Source organism: Candoia aspera, chromosome 13, assembly GCF_035149785.1.
Source record: "Candoia aspera isolate rCanAsp1 chromosome 13, rCanAsp1.hap2, whole genome shotgun sequence".
Lineage (NCBI taxonomy): Eukaryota > Metazoa > Chordata > Lepidosauria > Squamata > Boidae > Candoia > Candoia aspera.
This window is the reverse complement of record NC_086165.1, coordinates 21,511,293-21,530,886: the sequence shown is the minus strand read 5'-3', so window position 1 is coordinate 21,530,886 and position 19,594 is coordinate 21,511,293. Positions and strand designations below refer to the sequence as shown.

General features: G+C 47.1%; 1 protein-coding gene across 1 annotated transcript in view; it reads right to left on the bottom strand.

The window, feature by feature from the left end:
- Positions 1 to 19,594, bottom strand: part of CORO2B (coronin 2B) — a 96,713-nt gene that overhangs the window by 2,019 nt on the left and 75,100 nt on the right. Inside the window, exons 4-10 of the mRNA XM_063313866.1 lie at positions 18,892 to 19,041; positions 10,906 to 11,070; positions 9,648 to 9,764; positions 8,425 to 8,529; positions 6,460 to 6,556; positions 5,608 to 5,720; positions 4,039 to 4,129 (exon numbers count right to left, since the gene is read on the bottom strand). Of these exons, the coding sequence (XP_063169936.1) occupies positions 4,039 to 4,129; positions 5,608 to 5,720; positions 6,460 to 6,556; positions 8,425 to 8,529; positions 9,648 to 9,764; positions 10,906 to 11,070; positions 18,892 to 19,041 (838 nt within the window). The remainder of the gene's footprint in view (positions 1 to 4,038; positions 4,130 to 5,607; positions 5,721 to 6,459; positions 6,557 to 8,424; positions 8,530 to 9,647; positions 9,765 to 10,905; positions 11,071 to 18,891; positions 19,042 to 19,594) is intronic.

Genomic DNA, 19,594 nt, shown 5'->3' with positions numbered 1-19,594 from the left:
AGTACCACTTTTCGTCATTTGGCATTCAAATGGACCCTTTCAGGATGGAAACAGAACTGTACCGCACTGGCAAACAGCCTGAGGAGCTAAGGATGTCCAGCAGTTTCTAGACATCACCAATAAATTAGCAGTGGTTCATCCCCAGATTTTCTGAGCTGGCTGCACTCTTCTCAGTGGCATTGGCCAGGTCTTGCTACATCTATCATCTATCTATCTATCTATCTATCTATCTATCTATCTATCTATCTATCTATCTATCTATCTATCTATCATCTATCTATCTATCTATCTATCTATCTATCTATCTATCTATCTATCTATCTATCAAATTTCTGTCACCGCCCATCTCCCCCAAGTGGGACTCTGGGTGGTTTACAACACAAGAACAAATTAAAACCATAAAACATAAATTCCAATATAAATATCATTATAAATAGATAAATATACAACCCTTGTGGCGAAAAGCTCTCATTCAATAGGGAGGGCACAATGGCACCAACCACCCCCAGGAAGAGCTATTGCCCTTCCCATCCCAGGCAAGGCGGCAGAACCAGGTTTTTTAATTCTTCCGGAAGTCTGGGAGCAAAGGCACCTGCCTCACCTCCGGGGGCAAGATATTCCAAAGGGCGGGCGCCACTGCAGAGAAGGCCCGCCTCCTGGACCCTGCTAGATGGAATTCCTTTGTTGATGGGATCCGTAGCACGCCCTCTCTGCTTGACCAGGTGGGACGGGTTGATGTTATGGGAATGAGATGGTCCCTCAGGTCCCCTGGCCCCATGCCATGTAGGGCTTTAAAGGTGATAACCAACACCTTGAATTGGACCCAAAAGCAAACTGGCAACCAGTGCAGCTCGCACAGGAGTGGTGTCACATGTGCCAATATAGGGGCACCAATAACTACCCACATGGCCGCATTTTGGACCAACTGAAGCTTCTGGATACTCTTCAAGGGTAGCCCCATGTAGAGCGCGTTGCAATAGTCTATATGGGAGATGACCAGGGCATGAATGACTGTTTGGAGGGCCTCCCAATCCAGGAAACGGCAGAGCTGGCACACAACACAAAGTTGTGCAAAGGCCCTTCTGGCCATGACTGCCACCTGCTCCAAGCAGGAGTTGTGAGTCCAGGAGGACCCCCAGGTTCTGCACCTGGAGCAGTGCAATCCCATCCAGCACTAAAGATGACAACTTCCTGGGTGTCGAGGGGCCATCAACCCACAGCCACTCCATCTTACCAGGGTTCAGCTGGAGCCTGTTGTTCCCCATCCAGGCCCCCACAGCCTGCAGACACCAAGACAGGGCAGACACTGCATCGCTTACCTCACCCGGGATGGAGATATATAATCAACATACTCATGATACCTCATCCCATGGTGACGGATGATTTCACCCAATGGTTTCATGTAGATGTTAAATAGAAGTGGAGAGAGCACCGAACCCTGTGGCACCCCACAATGGAGGGGCTGCGGGCCAGATCTCTCACCCCTTATCAACACTGATTGGGACTGGCCCTGGAAGAAGGAGGTGAACCAGTGCAAAACCATGCCACCCACCCCCAACTCCCTGAGCCAACCCAGAAGGATACTATGGTCGATGGTATCAAAAGCAGCTGAGAGGTCGAAAAGAGCCAGGATGGATGCACTGCCTCCATCCCGCTCCCGCCAGAGATCATCCATAAGTGCTACCAATGCTGTTTCTGTCCCATATCTTGGCCTGAAACCTGACTGAAAGGGGTCTAGATAATCCATTTCCTCCAGAACCCTCTGGAGTTGCAGTGCCACCACTTTCTCAACCACTTTCCCCAAAAAGGGAAGGTGGGAGACGGGACGAAAATTGTCCAACTGAGTAGGGTCCAGTGATGGTTTCTTGAGGAGGGGGTGTACCACTGCTTCCTTGAAGACAGCTGGAAACACCCCCTCTCTTAAGGATGTATTAACCATCACCGGGACCCAACCACATGTTACCTCCCGGGCTGCTTTTACCAGCCAGGAAGGGCATGGGTCTAGATGACATGTGGTGGCATTCACAGTCTGGAGGATCCTGTCCACTTCCTCTGGTCCAACAGGATCAAACCAATCCCAGATAACATGGGAAGTACGCTCCCTCAGCATCTCCTCAGACTGTGCCTCACGCATACAGTCCAACCTGGAATGGATCTGAGCAATTTTATCCTGCAGATGCCCAGAAAACTACTCCGCATGGCCCTGTAGGTGGATAGCTGAATCCACCTTACCCAAAAGGGAATGAGTGATCTTAAAAAGGGCCGCCGGGCAGCAATCTGCGGATGCAATAAGAGCGGAGAAATATTGGCATTTCGCCACTCTTATCGCCACAAGGTAGGCCTTAATAGCGGCTCTAGCTTGTGTTTGGTCAGATTTAATCTTTGTCTTCCTCCAGTGGCACTCTAGACATCTCTTAACCCTCTTCAGAACCCTCAGCCCTCCGTGAACCACGGGGAGTGTTGGGCTGAATGGGGCAAGAGAGGTCGCACAGGCGCGATCCTGTCCAAGGCCCCGGCTGTGGCCCTATTCCTGGCTGTGAATAGGACCTCCACTGGACCATGCAGTAGATCCTCGGGCATAACCCCCAGCTCCCTCTGAAACCCTACCAGGTCCATCAGTCGCCAGGGCTGGACCAATCAAGTAGGTCCTGCCTCCCTGCCGGGTTGGGTGGCACAAGAGAATCTCAGGGTCACTAGGGCGTGATCTGACCATGACAACGGGGACAGATCTAGCTCTCCCCTCAGATTACATTGCCACTGCTCCAACAAGGAAACTAAGTCCGGGGTGAGACCACTGTCTCAAGTCGGGTCCCAAATAATCTGGGACAGGCCCACGGCTGCCATGGTGGCCATGAACTCCTGAGCTGCCTCCAAGGCACGCTGCAGGGATGGCAGGTTGAAGTCCCCCAGAACCATAAGCCTGGGGAACTCCACCGCCAACACCAAGACAGCCTCCAGCATCCCAGGCAGGGAGGTTGCTACGCAGCAGGGAGGCTGGTACAGCAGCAACACTTCCAACTGTTCTCGGGAACCCAACCTGAAGAACAGGGTCTCACAACTGGCCACTTGTGGAGCAGGGCCCCTGAAAGCCACTAGAGATTTTGTTAAAATTATTAAAGTGGTGCAGCACAAGCTCCATCCCTTTGTGCAGGTGCATGATGTTGCTCTACCCCTAGAAGATGGTGGACAGTGCAACATCACTGTCACAGTACTGCTTACATCACCCTGATCCCCTTGTCTCTCTCTGCAGATGTCTTCCCCAATTTGCTCTAGCCACATGGTCAGATCCAAGGGAATGAGGCAGCCCAACATTTCAACACCCGAAACAAGCGTTTACATCCAAGCCTATCCTCTAGTACCTAAACTCTGAGAAACCCTTTGTGGTGGAAACAGATGCACCTGATGGAACTACTGAGCTATAATCTTACTTCCTTCTCACTCAGGGAAGTTCATCACTTCAGAATGAAATTATATGATCAGGAAGGGACTTATTAACCAGCCCAGGATTTTTTAAAAAAAGAATCCATTAAAATAGAAACCTTTGGTGAAATCAGTGTCTGAGCATGGTGAAAAGAGGTGTCCTTTTAAAAGATGTTGAAGATGTTGGGGTATCCTGTGGAGAGGACACCATTCTAGAACATGGATGCCACTAAAGAAAAGATCTGCCTCCATGTCATTGCCAAGAGTGAATTTGAAGGCCGTGGCATTTAGACCTATTTTCAGCAAATATTGAGGGAAAGGGGGAAAAGCATTGTCATTCTGAATATTCTTGCAACATTCTTTAACACTTCTTATCTTGAACAGATATTGACATGATAAATAGATCGGAAGAATTATATTTGAAAATACTAGGGATATCAGCATATTTTTACAACTCTTTCCTTGATGTCAAACTTCTGACAAATCGGGAACTATTTTTTTTAATGCAGTTGACACTAGAATCTCCCCAAAGCATTGACCATGCAAGATGGTTCAGCTCAGGTTGTACATGATTAAACAAAGTTCAGAAGATGCAGCTGCAGGTGCCAATATGCTCACCCTTATTCATTCCACTCAGCCATTCATCTGGGGTGAGGGCAGGTTCTGGACCTGGAGTCATTGGATAGATATCTTCCTGGTATGTTTCAGACTAAATCAGAAAGAAGAGAAACAACTTGTTTGAAATCATGAGCTGGTTCCAATTTGCCGGGTCTGGACCTCAAAAGGATTTGCAGTGAGGATAATTAAACCAAAATGGAATAGCCATTTGTCCCATAATTGCAGGCTTTCTCCAGGATCCTATACTATGAGGAGCCAAGTTAAAGCCATTTCAAAGTGGTTGGTAAGTTTGATTTTCAGGCAGCCATCTGGGAAGAAATGTGCATTCAAATATTTTCAAGCAACACCAATTTGACTGGCATTAAAAAGATTGAATCCAGTGTCAGGATAAACATTTTCACATATTGGACTAAATGACTTTTCTCCCTGGCAGGTCTAACTCCCCAGGTCCTTTCTGATACATGAACAACTGGAACTTCTGAGTCTGTCCTTAGTGCACATACTAGGGAAAGGACGCACCACAGAGGCAATCAAGCAACCCTTCAAGGACACTGGCATTCAAATAGACCCCATGTCCCCCCCAAGAGGTACTGTATTTTTAAGTAGCCCTTGCACTGTTCTATTATGAACATCTAATAATGTTCTATTATACTGTCCATTTTATGTTGAAACTTGGTGTGAGCTGTTAACCCCAAGCCTAATTAAATATTCCATTCACTCTAATCAGTTTTATTTAAAACATTTACTTTCAGATTCAGATGATTCCATTTTCTTAAGTGTGGCCAAATTCTGGCATGTTACTGTATATGTAAGATGTGCAGTGGTTTGTTTGATCTGTTTTCTTCATTGGTTAATCAGTTATCAGTGTTGTGTACGTAGGTGTTTTATGGAGTGGTCACTGACTACAGTAAAGATGATGATGAGGAGGAGGATTAGGAAGATGATGATTAGCATCAGCATCCTCCCACTTCCCCTTCCCCTTCCTCTGAAAAGCCTCTGCTTTGAGCAGGGAAAAAAAGTGACAGCTCCTGGTATTTATGATCTGAAGGAGAAATCAAGACAATGAAATCTCAATAGAAAATATTTGGGTTTGTGGAGCAGGAAGAAAAATGATCCAAAGATGGAACTGACCTGCAAATTTTCCATAAAAAGCAATTGGGCAACATTTCCTTTGTGTAAACCACAAAAGCTGGCATGGCTATGGTGGCAAAATAACTTCACTTTTTAAGGGCCACTTTTCCCTGCAGACTTAGACTTGTACTTCAGCACTGTCCCCACTGAATTCCATGGAACTTGTTCCCATATCTGACCCAGCTGGATCAATCACTTTGAATACGGTATGCATGCTCATATGTATGTATGGTTTCATTTTATCAGCACAACAATTTATCTCTTAGGGTACCCATGGGTAGTTAACAGACAAAATCCAGAAAACAAGAATAATTAAAAATAACATTGGTTAAAATGATGCAGTTGCCATTTCTACTTATTTGATCCCCCCACCTCCGCAGACACCCCTGGGCTCATAGCTGAAAGCAGGAAAGACCAATACTGGGTCTCATTACTCACCCTCCTTGGTACAATCATAGAGATTGGCTCAATTAATCCTTTCAGTGTGATAAGCTTGTAAAATCGAAACACCTCACACGAAGACACATCCAGGCCATGCTTTGGCATCACTCCTGCATGAATTAAATTTAAGCAGACATGGCTCATAGAAAATTTCTGTCTCAGTTGTGAGAAAGACTTTTGATATGACATCACAGTAGCACAGCAGCCCCACAACAATACTCTGCAGTTTTCTCTACCGTCATTAGGTGTTCCCTTACTCCTACAACTGCACCAGCTACAGTTTCTCTGTGGTTGAAGGGCACAGCTGATTCAGCTGCTGGCTGAACTACTGTTCTTATGTTCATAAACCTTCTATTCAAGGAGGAAAAGGAATCAGTCACACAACTGTGACAAATAGCGAAAGGGAACCTTGAGAATTGCCAAGCCTGTTGGGGGTGGGGGAGAAGTGCGGAATAAAGACAGGAAAGATAAAGATTGGAAAGCTAAACTGGAGAAAGATGCAGGAGGCAGCAGAGCAAAGGGAGAAGAAGCTCTGAAGAACACCGGCTAAAGCGAAAGGAGCTTGGAATGACTTAGGTGAGATACACTGTGACAGGAGAAGCAGGCTGGAGTCCTTGGTGCTCTCTGGGCTTGGTGGTTTGCTTGCAGACAAGTCATTGCCCAACCAGGTAACATCATCAGTGCAAGGGAGCACCAGGAACTCCACAATTCAATCTTGAGCTGCATATATTCTGTTATTTGGGAGAATGAGAGCTTGGTGGAGCTGAGGCAGAGGGACCATGGAGAAAATTTTTCCCATATCTCAATCTTCCCCTTCAGACAGCCCAGCAGACAGTAAGCACCCCTTACCAAGGCCTTTCTGTGGGGCTGGGGAGCGGAATTCCATTAGGTAGGTCAGGTATGGCTTCTCAGTATTAATTTCATAGTATCGGATATTCCCATCTCCCTGAGGAGAGAACAAGAAGAGGAAAAGAAAATCAGAGGCACCCTCTGTATATTATGAATTCATCTGCAAGAAAAAAAATAGATCTTTGGACTGTGAGAAGACAATATCTGTAGTCAGAAAAGATCATTATTGGGACCATGGCAGAAAAGATGTCACAAGCTTTTGAGTGCTCCCAAACTCTACCTTTTAAAATGAAGAACTGTGGAGAATTCAAAAGTTGGAACACATCTTTCTGTTTGAATTCATATTGGTCAACACTGTCAACATGTTTAAAGCAGCCTCCTATAGAATCTCATTTCTCCTCACAGCAGTTTTGTGAGGTATTTCATTTTAAGGCAGAAAAACTAAGACTGAGAGATAAGAACTAAACCTCAAGTTAGTATCCCAAAAGGTGCTTAAAGAAGAGTTATTTATCCCTAATCTGGTTAGATTCAATTAAATTTTATGCCTGTCAGAAAACAAGGGGTGGCCTGCATGTATCCATATTTCTGATCTCTGATTTTAAAGCCCAACTTCACTCAGAGGAAGACTCTGATCCAGATGGGCCACAACTTGTTCCACTTGGGTGGGGAGGGTCCTTCTCTATCTTTCCAGCCCAGACATACCTCTTCCATTACCCTTGTGAATGATTCTCTGAAACATTTCTCTTCCTTGCCCATGCAATAGTGTGAGGCCCTAGAAAACATCACCAGTTTCCTAAGAATTAGAGTGAGCATCCACAGAGTGAGGTAAATGGAAGAACAGACTTGGCTGTATCCCTTTTGGAGGCATCTTCTTCAGAGAGAGGACAAGCCTCCAGAATAAGATTCTTCAAGAGGACCACTGTTGGCCATGCTGAGTGCTGAAGTCCTGGATTCTGGAACTATCTCAGGATACAGGTATAGGGTGTCCAGAGGCCATTTATTAGGACTGAAGATGAGGCCAAAAGACCGCTTAGCCTTAGAGATTTCAGATATTTTAGAATCTAGGCCCAAAGGTACATTGCTAGGCTGAAAATTAGGCTATCTCATGAATAAAAGCTTACTCACAAACAGAGTATTTCTTGTTGAACTGGAGGTTGACAGCTAAGATGAGGAGGAGCCGTTGGGTTCAAGAATTTTGGCTTTCTAAGCCCTCACTCCTTAGAAGCTACCACTGGAAGTGGAACTCCTTGTTAATTCTCCGTGTTATGCTTCTGACTTTCCCCTTGATCTGAGGAAATCCTGGTTCGTTAACTGGATCTGCGTCCTGCTTTGGAGTCTGTGAGTGCTTATGGGTAAATGATGGTCTGCCATCCGATGCTACTAATTCAACCATGGCAACCCATGGCAGCAACACGTGTCTCCAACTCATCTAACTCAAAACTACCCACAGCTCCCTGAATTTGGCAAGACGAGGCCTCCAGTGAATTGTCTCTCTTGATCTTTCATTCCTTACGTGACCTTATTTGTTTTATCTAAATTACTTCTCCTGGATCTGTTCAAAGCAGCTTGCCTCTTCCCTCATGACTTCAAGGCAGAGGAAATGAATTTGATTAATTTCAACAAAATTAATTCTAAGAATGTGGGTACAGAATATCAAACTAAAAAAGCAATATTTAAATATGGAATTAAACTGGTTGACACATTCAATCAGGGATGGACAATATGGTGCCCCAAAGTGCCCAAGGTATGCCCCTATCTAAATAGAATAAAATTTCACATGAGACCTTTGCAGTTGGGTTTTGGTCCTGGTCCCCAATTCTAGATGAATGAATACAGTTTTGAGTGGGTATGAATGTGTATGTGCTTGCATCCCTCCCAGCAAATCATGGACAGCGTAGAACACGTGCAAATACAACAGGCCCTCTGCACTGCAAGCATTTATGCTCAGAAGCAAGCCTCAAGCACCTTGCCAGCCAGGTACAGCATGTGGGTGTCAGCATCATAGAATGGGAAGAGAAGCCCCGATAATCCATCAATCTCCTCCTCTATCAGTGGCATGGACAGATCTTCCTGGGGGAACGCAAAATAGATAAACAAATATTTTATAAGTTTGTGTGCAAATGGTGCAACTCTCAAGATAAATGCTAAACAAAAAATCACATTAAGTCCTTGAAGAGTATTTGGAAGCTTCAGCCAGTGCAAAGTGCAGTGGTGTGGGCAGTTACGTGTGCCTCTGCTCCACGAGCTGCATCGGTTACCAGTTTGTTTCCGGGTGCAATTCAAGGTGCTGATTTTGACCTTTAAAGCCCTCCATGGCATGGGGCCAGGTTATCTGAGGGACTGCCTCCGCCCAATTACATCTGCCTGTCCCATTAGGTCCGGCAGAAGAGGGATGCTGCGGGTCCTGCCCGCTAAAGAGTTGTATCTGTCAGGACCCAGGAGACGGGCCTTTTCTGCTGTGACACCCGCGCTGTGGAACATCACCCCCCCCCCCAAGGTGAGACTGGCCTCATCCCTGATATCCTTCAGGAAGTCCCCTAAAACATGGTTGTGTCAACAGGCTTGGGGGGGCCAAGGTGGTGGTGAATTAGTGAGATGGCTCTATTGCCCATAAAATAACTTTCTCTGCTAGTCTGTTACTGGTCACTTTGTATTTCAATTGTTGAATGTTTTTATTTAATTAGTGTTTTGTGATTGTTTTTTACTGTATGCTGCCCAGAGTCACAGATTTGTGAGATGGGCAGCTATATAAACATGATAGATAGATGGTAGACAGACAGACAGACAGACAAATTCTATAGTACCTTCAGCATGTTGGCTGAGCTCATACACTGCAGTAAGCTATGGCTTGCTTAATCGTGGGGTTGTTGAATAAGTCCTAAAATGAGGTTCATACACTCACAGCACCATAACATCATGATTTACACAGTGCTAAGTTCACACAATATATTAAACCAAAGCCCAAAAGGGGAAAAACTAAATATCATTTGTAGGAAATGCTTCTAGCTGTTGCTATCCTGAGTTCGCCCTTCTTTCACAATTCCATGGATGAGCTAAGAAAGAGGTGGTAGAAGTCTTTCTCTTCCATAAAGTTGCAAAAGGAGGTTTTCGCTTTGTTGGATCTCGCACCTACAGTAGCATGTGTGCGCATGCACATGCATGCACAGACATGCAATTATTTTTCTAACCTGATCCCAGAGGGCAATCTGTCTGGTGTTCCAGCGTGACACACCAGTTGTTAGAAGCCTCTTGACGTTCCCTAAGGAGACAACACGGTTCACACGGTGATTCTTGCAGTTTGCCTCCTGTGAAAACAATCACAATCATCCACTCAAAAAGCTGGCCACCCCTTTGTTGGAATGACAAAACATCACCTTCAAAAAATGCCAAATTCCAAGATTTTAAAACAATTTCATCCAACGCTATATATAATTAATAAAAAATTAAAGCAACGTTTTAATAAACTACATGATGTGAGAGCCAGTTTGGTGTAGTAGTTCAGGCATCAGGCTGGAAACCAAAGGAGACCATAAGTTCTAGTCCCACCTTGAGGCAAGAAAGCAGATGGGTGACCTTGGGCCAGTCACTTTCTTTCAGCCCTAAGAAGGAGGCAAGGGCAAACCACTTCTGAAAAACCTTGCCAAGAAAACTGCAGGGACTTGTTCAGGCAGTCTCCAAGAATTGGACACAACTGAACAGATTAAAAAAAAAACTACACGATACAGTGAAATCTTGGTTCTCTCTACTGAAAATTAATTTCACTTAGCAATTTATCCATTGCTCAGCTGAAGGGAGGTGGGAGGTACAGTAGGGTAGGCTGGGGGGTCAGGGCTAACAGTTTCTTACCAAATTCTCAACTATGTTCACACTTCTCTCTGAACACTCATTCTACATATTCTTGAGTTACAGACCCACTGAACTATGGCCACAGTTGAAGGTGTGACTGCAGGAAGGGCCCAAAAAAGTTGCAGCTGGGGCCACCATTCTGACTTTTTTTTACGGACACACACAGAACACCTATGCACAGCCTGCCTCCACAACTTAGGAAAGGCCCATTGTTACATCAAATGCCAAAATTTAAATTTAAAGCTGTTTAAATTTAAGACAGAGGAATCTGTCTATTTTCTTTTAAGCTATAAACAGCCCTTGAGGACTCTGATTTTGATTGACAAACTTGTCAGAGGGGATGGTAGGTAAGACTTTTTCCTTCAACCATTTCCTTAATCTGAAATGCCCCAGCCCAAACTTCAACTGATTGCTCTGAGGAGAGAAAAGGCATTCTAGCAAATAGAAGACAGATCTGAGCAACAAGACTGAATGCTCTCTCTTCCATATCTACCAGGCATCATTTCTCATTGGTGGCTGTTTAAAAAAAACAACAGTCAGGTGACCAAATCAGAACTCCTTCACATGTTGCCCATTTTGGCCCTTCAAAGAAGCTCCCACCTGGAGGACTTTGCCTGAACGTGGCTCAATGACCCGTAGCTTCCTGTCTTTGCAAGTGGTGGAGAGTAAACTGCCATCTGTGTTGAAGGACATGCAGAGGATGACATCAGAGTGGCAGTCAATCATCTTCACTGGCTCACCGATATCTAAGTTCCAGATGAGGACCTGAGAAGGAGAAGATGCAGAACAAACAGAAATTGCTCTGCAAGTGCAATGACTTGCTTGCAGACAACTCATAGAAAATACTTCAACGTCCTCTCCCTCCTGCTCTTCAAGACAGCTTCCAAAGGCCAAAACAGAAAGCAGCAAGAAAACAACATATTTTCAGAACCAGATGCAATATAACTAAAATCACAGAGGAACAGTAAACAAGAAAATCCATCCAGCTCATCAGCATTTGGTATCTAAACCCTTTCAGCAGCCAGCAACCTTTCTGGAAATCAAGAGAGAACTGAGTTCTTCACAAGCTCCCTGAGAAGGTCAAGTTACTTTCATGCTTCTGGAATACAGTGTTTGGAACTGGGCACAAAAACATGCTTTGTTTGTTTAATTTAAGGCATTTTTTAGTGTTCTGATGGCCCAGAATGATAAACAGATCAACCACAAGCATTATTATTTCTGCCCTTAAACACACACAAACACACACAACACAACCCAAAAGCAAAAGGCTTGAAGAGAGAAGAACCAATAAATATCCACTCCATTTGCTTGAGCAAAAGTGATCAGAGCAGGAGGAAGGGTGAGGGACTGTGTTTTCTGTGTCCTGAATTTTATCAGTCTGAAGATGGGTACAGGTTCATCCCCTCTCCCTAAAGAGAGCTTCCACCCCATCACATCTTCACTTGGAAACCCTCCATTTCAGGGGACATGCGTTAAGGCTCTCCCTCTGAGCAGAGGACTAAGGATTAAGCGCAGCATGCCTGGCTCACATCCCAGGCAACCTGGCATGCCTCCCCAAAAGACTGCAGCATGCAAATCTTCAGCATCAGAGAGTTTCTGCAGCAGACAAAGCAAAATGGTAAAGCTGGTTGAAGACTACTACTCTTCAGCAGACACTTTCCTTAGTCTTGCTGCTACGGAAAGGGGCATCTCCCAGGTAGGGTTCTGCATCTGCAGACTGCAGTCTCCATTCCAAAGAGTTCTGCTTAGTGGATTGAGGGTGGCTGAGTGATCAGCAGGCTCCATTGGTAGCACACCCAAGCCTTACGTATTGTCATGTTCGCCGTTGCAATGGTTAATGTCCATCGTAACGTTTCGCATGCCATGGTGCTGATGCGCGTTCTGGTTGGGAGGGAGCTGCTGGGAGACCTTGTACCAGGCTTGCTATCTGTTCTCATGGGGATGGAATGTGTTTGGGTTATCGTTTGTGTTCAAGGTCCTTTTTACCTGTTGATTAGCAGAACTCGTTAGGAGCACCTGGGATAGGGAATTTGAAACGGTTGTATGGGGGGAGGGGTTATGTTCGCACCGAGGGTTTTTAGTTTGTATTTGGCACACTTTTGCTCATTCTCAGCTTTCTTTGTACTTGCATACTATTCTTAAATAAACCAGATTTAATTCAAGCTCTTGCTTGTGAGTCTGAGTATAATCTAGGATAGGCAACCATTACATAAAGCTGAGAGTCTTTGTGATTCCCGTTAACTCCTTCCAAGTATATTCCTTGTGAGGAAAATAGTTAACGATGACCGAACCAAGACCAACATCCGGAGGGCTGGAACCGCAAGCTGATCCAGCGCCAAAGTGTCCCCTTCCCCCCGACCTTTCATTCTACCCGAGGGGCTCCAGCTCAAGCCCTGAGATGGGGGGATCCAGCGATGAGGGAGAACCTAAGGAAGAGGTGGCTGGGACTTCCTGGAAGTATCGGTTCCCCTTGACCCCTGAGGGGGAATCGACCAAAGTGGTACCAGAGAAACAACCTGACACCCAACGAGGGGAAGAATTGGTGACCCCTGAGAGGATGAGAAGGTTGGAGGCGAAGGTGGAGTCGATGAAGGACCTGTTGAAAACCCTGTCGATCACGATGGGTGACCAGGGAAGCTGCGATGAGAGTCCTCGCTCCCCGCAGCCCTCCCCCCTCCTCCTAGTGGACCACAGGTGGTCCGAGGCTGGAGACGACATCGTGACGGAGCCTCACCACGAAGAGGGTCCTCTGGGGTGTCCTGGGGCCCTACCACTCAACCCGCAGCTGGTTCCACTCCAACCAGGAAGGTGGAGAAGGACTTTGCTGTCAAATTCGACGGGGACCCCACCAAACTTTCCTTTTTCATAACCAATGCGAAGAACTACATGAAGCAATACAGGTCGTGTTTCACCTCTGAGGAGGCTAAGATATCGGCCATTACCCCTAAGCTGAAAGGCAGAGCAGCGGACTGGTATGTCCAACTGACAGAAGCTGATGCTCCTGAACTCGGGTCGTTTGACGACTTCATGTTCACCTTGAAGCTGTTCTTTGAGGACCCCCTCGCCAAAGCCAGGGCTAAGGAGGCGCTCAAGGAACTCACCCAAGGACCCAGGTCAGTAGCCGACTATGCCCTAGAATTTAAAGCTTTGGCGGGCAAGGTTCCCAACTGGTCCCAATCAACACTCATCAAGAGATTTAAAGAAGGACTTAACCGAGACATCCTCAGATGGGCGCTGGGCAGGGATGACCCGGAGTCACTGTACGAGTGGATCTGTTTGGCTGGAAAGGCTGAGCATGCCCAGCGCACCTACATGCAGACCCGATGAACCGAGAAAACAACAACCCTGACGCAGGGACCCCAAAGCAGAGCAACGGCTGCCCCACCGAGCCACCGAGCAGGAGACGAGGAGAAGGATTGCCGCTATGCGCGAGGGCAGTGCCTCTGTTGTGGGAAAGGAGGCCATTGAGCCGCCGAGTGCCCGAAACTCAAGTCTGGAGATCGAGCGACGAAAGCCCCGGCTAAGTCTTTGTACAGACTATCGGGGGTTAAATTCAGTCTCCCTATGTAACAAATATCCTTTGCCTCTAATGAAAGACATGTTAGCCCACCTATCAAAAGGAAAAATTTTCTCTAAGCTCGACCTCCGCGAAGCCTACTTTCGTATACACATACGAGCTGGAGATGAGTGGAAAACCGCTTTTAATTGCCCCTTGGGCTCCTTCCAATACAAAGTCCTCCCATTTGGCTTAGCCAGTGCACCTGGAGTGTTCATGCAATTGATTAATGAAGTGTTACATGATCACTTATTTAAAGGGGTCTTGGTCGATTTGGACAATGTACTTATCTATTCTGAAACTGAGGAGGAGCATGAACGCCTTCTTAAGCAGGTGTTGGAAAAACTAAGGGCAGCCAAGCTGTATGCCAAGCTGTCCAAATGTGAATTTCACAAAACCCAACTGGACTATTTGGGCTATTGTGTCTCTGACAAGGGGATCGAGATGGACCCTGAAAAAATTAGAGCCATCTTAACTTGGGAACGCCCTCGCACCCGACGGCAGCTGCAAAGTTTTCTGGGGTTCAGCGACTATTACCGCCAGTTCATCCAGGGGTTTGCTGAAATTGCCTTGCCCCTCACAAACCTGCTTCGCACAAAAGGGTTGGGGGAGACACACAAGGTAAAACACCCCGGGGCAGTGTTGAATTGGACTCCAGAATGCCAGGCTGCATTCGAGAAACTAAAGACTTTCTTTACTGCAGAACCCATTTTGCGGCACCCTGATCCTGAACGCCCCTTCCTTGTCCAAGTAGATGCCTCTGACTTTTCAATTGGGGCTATATTGTTGCAAAAAGACTCTGACAACATCCTGAAACCCTGCGCTTATCTGTCCAGGAAATTTTCTGAGACTGAGCGCCGGTGACATGTTTGGGAAAAGGAGGCTTTTGCTGTCAAAGCTGCTTTAGAAACTTGGCACCACCTCCTTGAGGGGGCTGCCTACCCATTTGAGGTTTGGACGGACCACAGGAATTTAGAGGCTCTCCGCACCCCCTGCCGCCTGAGCCCCAAGCAAATTCGCTGGGCTCAATTTTTCAGTCAGTTTAACTTCCAACTGAAGTTCATACCCGGCAAGAAAAACTTTCTCGCAGACACTTTGTCCCGCTTGCCTCAAGACTTTGACCAAACCCCTCAAGTGGTTGGTACTGTTCTCTCTTTACCACAATTGGGACTGGCTGCTGTCACCTGAAGCCAGACCCGCGCTCTGCCAGCTCAGGGCACCACCACCACCCCCGACCCACAGACAGCCAATCCCTTGTCAGTTACAATCCGACTTTCTCCAAGCAGTGAAATCTGACACTTGGTTGCTGGCTAATCGAGACAAAGTTTCCTTCAAGGACGATCTCGCATGGGTCGGCCACCGTCTTATGTGCCTGCAACTTTACGTGCCTTGGTGTTGCACCGCTCCCATGATGATAAATTGGCAGGCCATTTCGGTTTCGTCAAAACCCTGCATTTGGTCCGCCGCCAATTTTGGTGGCCCTCGCTGCGGTGGGATGTCAAAGACTATGTTGCCCCTTGCCCTGTTTGTGCCATGTCAAAACAAAAAGTGGGGAAACCACAAGGGCTTCTCCAACCTGTTGCCAACCCATCTCGTCCCTGGGCCGAGATCTCTATGGACTTTATCATTGACCTCCCTCCCAGTCAAAAGAAAACTGTCATTTGGGTTGTAAAGGACTTCTCCAAACAGGTCCATTTTATTACGTGCACCTCCTTGCCATCTGCTCAGCAGCTGGCTCACCTCTTTTTATGCCACATCTACCGTCTCCACAGCTGCCCCTCCCGTTTGGTGACTGACCGCGGCACACAATTCACCTCCCAATTTTGGCAGTCTTTTTAAAAACAGATTGGCACTGAACAAGCGTGTCAACGGCGTCGCATCAGGAGACGGACGGATCTATTGAGATTCTTAACTCCACCCTGGAGCAATTTCTTCGCTCCTACACCAACTACCATCAGGACAATTGGGTTGACCTGCTGCCCTTTGCTGAAGTGGCTTACAACAACGCTGTTCACCAAAGTACTGGGCAGACCCCTTTCTGGGTTGTTTTCGGACAGGACTTTGTCCCCATCCCTGAATTGCCCCAACCCCCTTCTACCTCCCGCTTGGCTCACGATTGGGCTGTGCAGCTGGCCGACTCCTGGCCGATCATTCAGCAGGCTCTGAATGATGCACAGGCTGCCTACAAATGCCACACTGACAAACACCGTTCTCCACAACACACCTTCAAAATTGGGGATCATATTTATCTTTCCACAAAGTTCATAAAGTCCACGCAACCTTCCAAGAAGCTTGCCCCCAAATTCATCGGGCCATTCCCCATTGTTGCTCTTATCAACCCTGTGACTGTCAAGCTCAAGTTGCCCCACAATTTAAAAGGTTTGCACCCTGTTTTCCATTGCAGCTTACTCAAGCCGGCCCAACACTCCGCTCACTGGCACCCCCAACCTCCTCCGCCTGCTCCGATCATGATCGATGGCAAGCAACACTTTGAAATCAAGGAGGTTGTTGACTCCCACAAGCTTCGCAACTCCCTGCAGTACCTCGTTCGCTGGAAGCACTTCTCCCACCCTGAGTGGGTGCCTGCTCGCCACATCAATGCTCCTGATTTAATTCGCCACTTTCACTTAGCTTACCCTTTGAAGCCTATGTGTCATGAGCACCGTTGAGCTGAATGCATCAGCACAACAGCACACATAACAATACCACGGAAACAAGAGCAAGGGATTAAAAGATAAGCAAAGCGACGCACAACAACAGACACAGACCCCGAGGAGAAGGGAACGACCCCGGCCAGAAAAACCAGTCAAGAGAACACAAAGGGGGAAGAAAGAGCGACAAAGACAGGGCGGATCACGAGGCACGCCTGGAGCTGTCAGCAGGAACGCAAAGGATATCGCCCAGTTGAAAGCAATCACCGGCCGGAGGAAGAAAACGATTATGAGCGAAGCCCGGGGCACCAGCAGGGGCCCCGCGACCCCTCACCTACCGGCAACGAAGCATACAGGACTTGGGGGGATGACACAACCCAAGGTGGGGGGGGCGCTGACCGGCGTGGGCTATTTAAACCCCGCACCGGCGCGCTCCCTTCACTCTCAGCTTTTTCTAGCTATGCACTATGCTGAAATAAACCAGAACCTGATCTTCCCTGAATTAGCGTCTGTGTTTTACTCAGTAGTAGGCAGCGCATGACACTATGGCTTGACTGTTCCTTTTACTATTCGTCTTATTAGGGTTTTCTGTCTTTTGGGGGGGCGGTATGTCATGTTCGCCGTTGCAATGGTTAATGTCCATTGTAACGTTTCGCATGCCATGGTGCTGATGCGCGTTCCGGTTGGGAGGGAGCTGCTGGGAGACCTTGTACCAGGCTTGCTATCTGTTCTCATGGGGATGGAATGTGTTTGGGTTATCGTTTGTGTTCAAGGTCCTTTTTACCCGTTGATTAGCAGAACTCGTTAGGAGCACCTGGGATGGGGAATTTGAAACGGTTGTACGAGGGGGAGGGCTTACGTTTGCACCGAGGGTTTTTAGTTTGTATTTGGCGCGCTTTTGCTCATTCTCAGCTTCCTTTGTACTTGCATACTATTCTTAAATAAACCAGACTTGATTCAAGCTCTTGCTTGTGAGTCTGAGTATAATCTAGGATAGGCAACCATTACACGTATGAGCTTCCAGGGTTAATATCCCCTCCAATGAATACCCTGAAACTTCCAAAATGTAGGTCCTCTCCTTCAGGACTAGGATGGTTCTTTATGCTAGCAGAAGCAGCTGAAATTTCTAAACTTTTGAGTGAAATATATTTTTCTTCCTGACATGATCTGTTCAAATGAATTGGGCAGAAAACCACACAGGAAGGGTAAACCAGCATCTAATAGGCATCTAATAAGCCTATGCCCTAACAGAAGGATTGTGTGGGGGGGGGGTGCCTTCAGGTTAGGGTTGACTCCTGGCATCTGCCTGGACAAGTCCCTGCAGTTTTCTTGGCAGGCTTTTCAGAAGTGGTTTGCCATTGCCTGCTTCCTAGGGCTGAGAGAGAGGGACTGGCCCAAGGTCACCCAACTGGTTTTGTGCCTATGGCAGGACTAGAACTCACAGTCTCCTGGTTTTTAGCCAGATGCCTTAACCACTACACCAAACTGGCTCTTTTAATGGAAGGATAGGATGATGGAATTTGTAGTCCAGTATCTATTACGCTGGATTATATCGCCAGTGACCATATTTCCCATCAGGTAATGTTAGGTGGACATGGTGAGGGTTGTAGTTTAACTTGTCTGAAGGATACCATGTCAGGAAAGCCTGTTTTTCAACATTTGGCCTGGGAGGAACAAGGTCAAAAAGCAGTAGTTCCAGCATTGGCTGGAAGTAGTTGATGCCTTCAAGACAATCCTTTACCCCTTGATCCCCTTTAGGGTTATTCCAAGGACAGGTGCCTCAAAGAAATAAGCCAAGTTGCCTATGGATAAAAGGTGGTCCAAAATGGAGCACCAACAAGTTGCCAATTCATACAGAAAAGAAGGGCGGGGGGAGTAACGGACAAAAACTGTACTCCAAGCAGATGTTCTTGTCTGCAGTCAAACAGAATACCTTGAGGCAAGGACAAAGAAGAGCAAGTTAGGGGTGTAAAGAAAAACCCTGCTTCCTGGCCCACCTTAGAACCACTGAATTAAGAGCAGGATGCAGCTGATGGACACCTCCTTTTGTCCAGTCAAAGTGGAGTGGGGGAGAAGGGGAGGCCTCTGTCTTGCTCTGCCCACAATGACTCCCTGCAACTCTGTGGTTTGGGGCATGGGCTCTTTTAACCATCTTTCTTCCTTGTATCAATCCCAAATTTTGAGGACTGCCACTTCCTGAGCTCTTTGTTAGTGACCTCTCAAGCTGTCTGGGGAGTCTAAATCAGCTCCTTTAAATTCTGTAACATATGATACCATCCAATACCATCTTCCCTTCTTCACCTTAATGAAACTCACAAATGGCCCATGACTTTTGCTCTTAAGGACATCCCAACTACTCAGGATGTTTACCCCGTTTACCTTATAGTCATATCCAGCACTGAATAGGATATTGATGGTGGTTGGGTGCCACTCAATGATGCCAACGCGCCGACTGTGGCCATACAGCTCCAGGACAGCCTCCGTCATGTTGCGCTTCAAGCCTCCCTCTGGGATTTCCCATACCCGAACCTTGAAGGGACAGGAGAGCAAAGGGCTGCTGTGAGCTGGTCCCTCAGTCTCTCTGCCTGACTGGACAAAACAGGATTCAAGACACGCTGAGGCTGTTGGGAGCGGCAGAAAGACTGAAAGGCCCAGGGAGGCGGTTTTAGATTATCCATTCCAGCACACCTGGAACCATCTGCCTTTTTAAAACAGGAAATCTGGGGATCCCTTGGAAAATCTTGGCCCCTGGAGAAGATTTTCCTTCCTCTCCTGGACATCTCCCTGGATTCCCTTATACTGGGCCCTTGAGCCCCCAGTAGTCCAATAGCTTTTCAGTTAACATCCGCAGATGCTGTCCACAGATACACCCTGAGGAAGGAAGGGCCCTGCTGAGCAGAACGGCACAGAAATGGCAGGCTGTGCTTTCTGGGGAGCTCTGCCCTTCTTCCTCCTCTTTCTCATCAGCTGCAAAGAGCTGCAAATATCCTTTGCCCTAAAGCTTGGCTTATGTGCACCAACAACTTGCTTTGAGCCCCACCTTCTCTTTGCTGGAGGGATGCAGGTGACCTTGAGAAAGTTG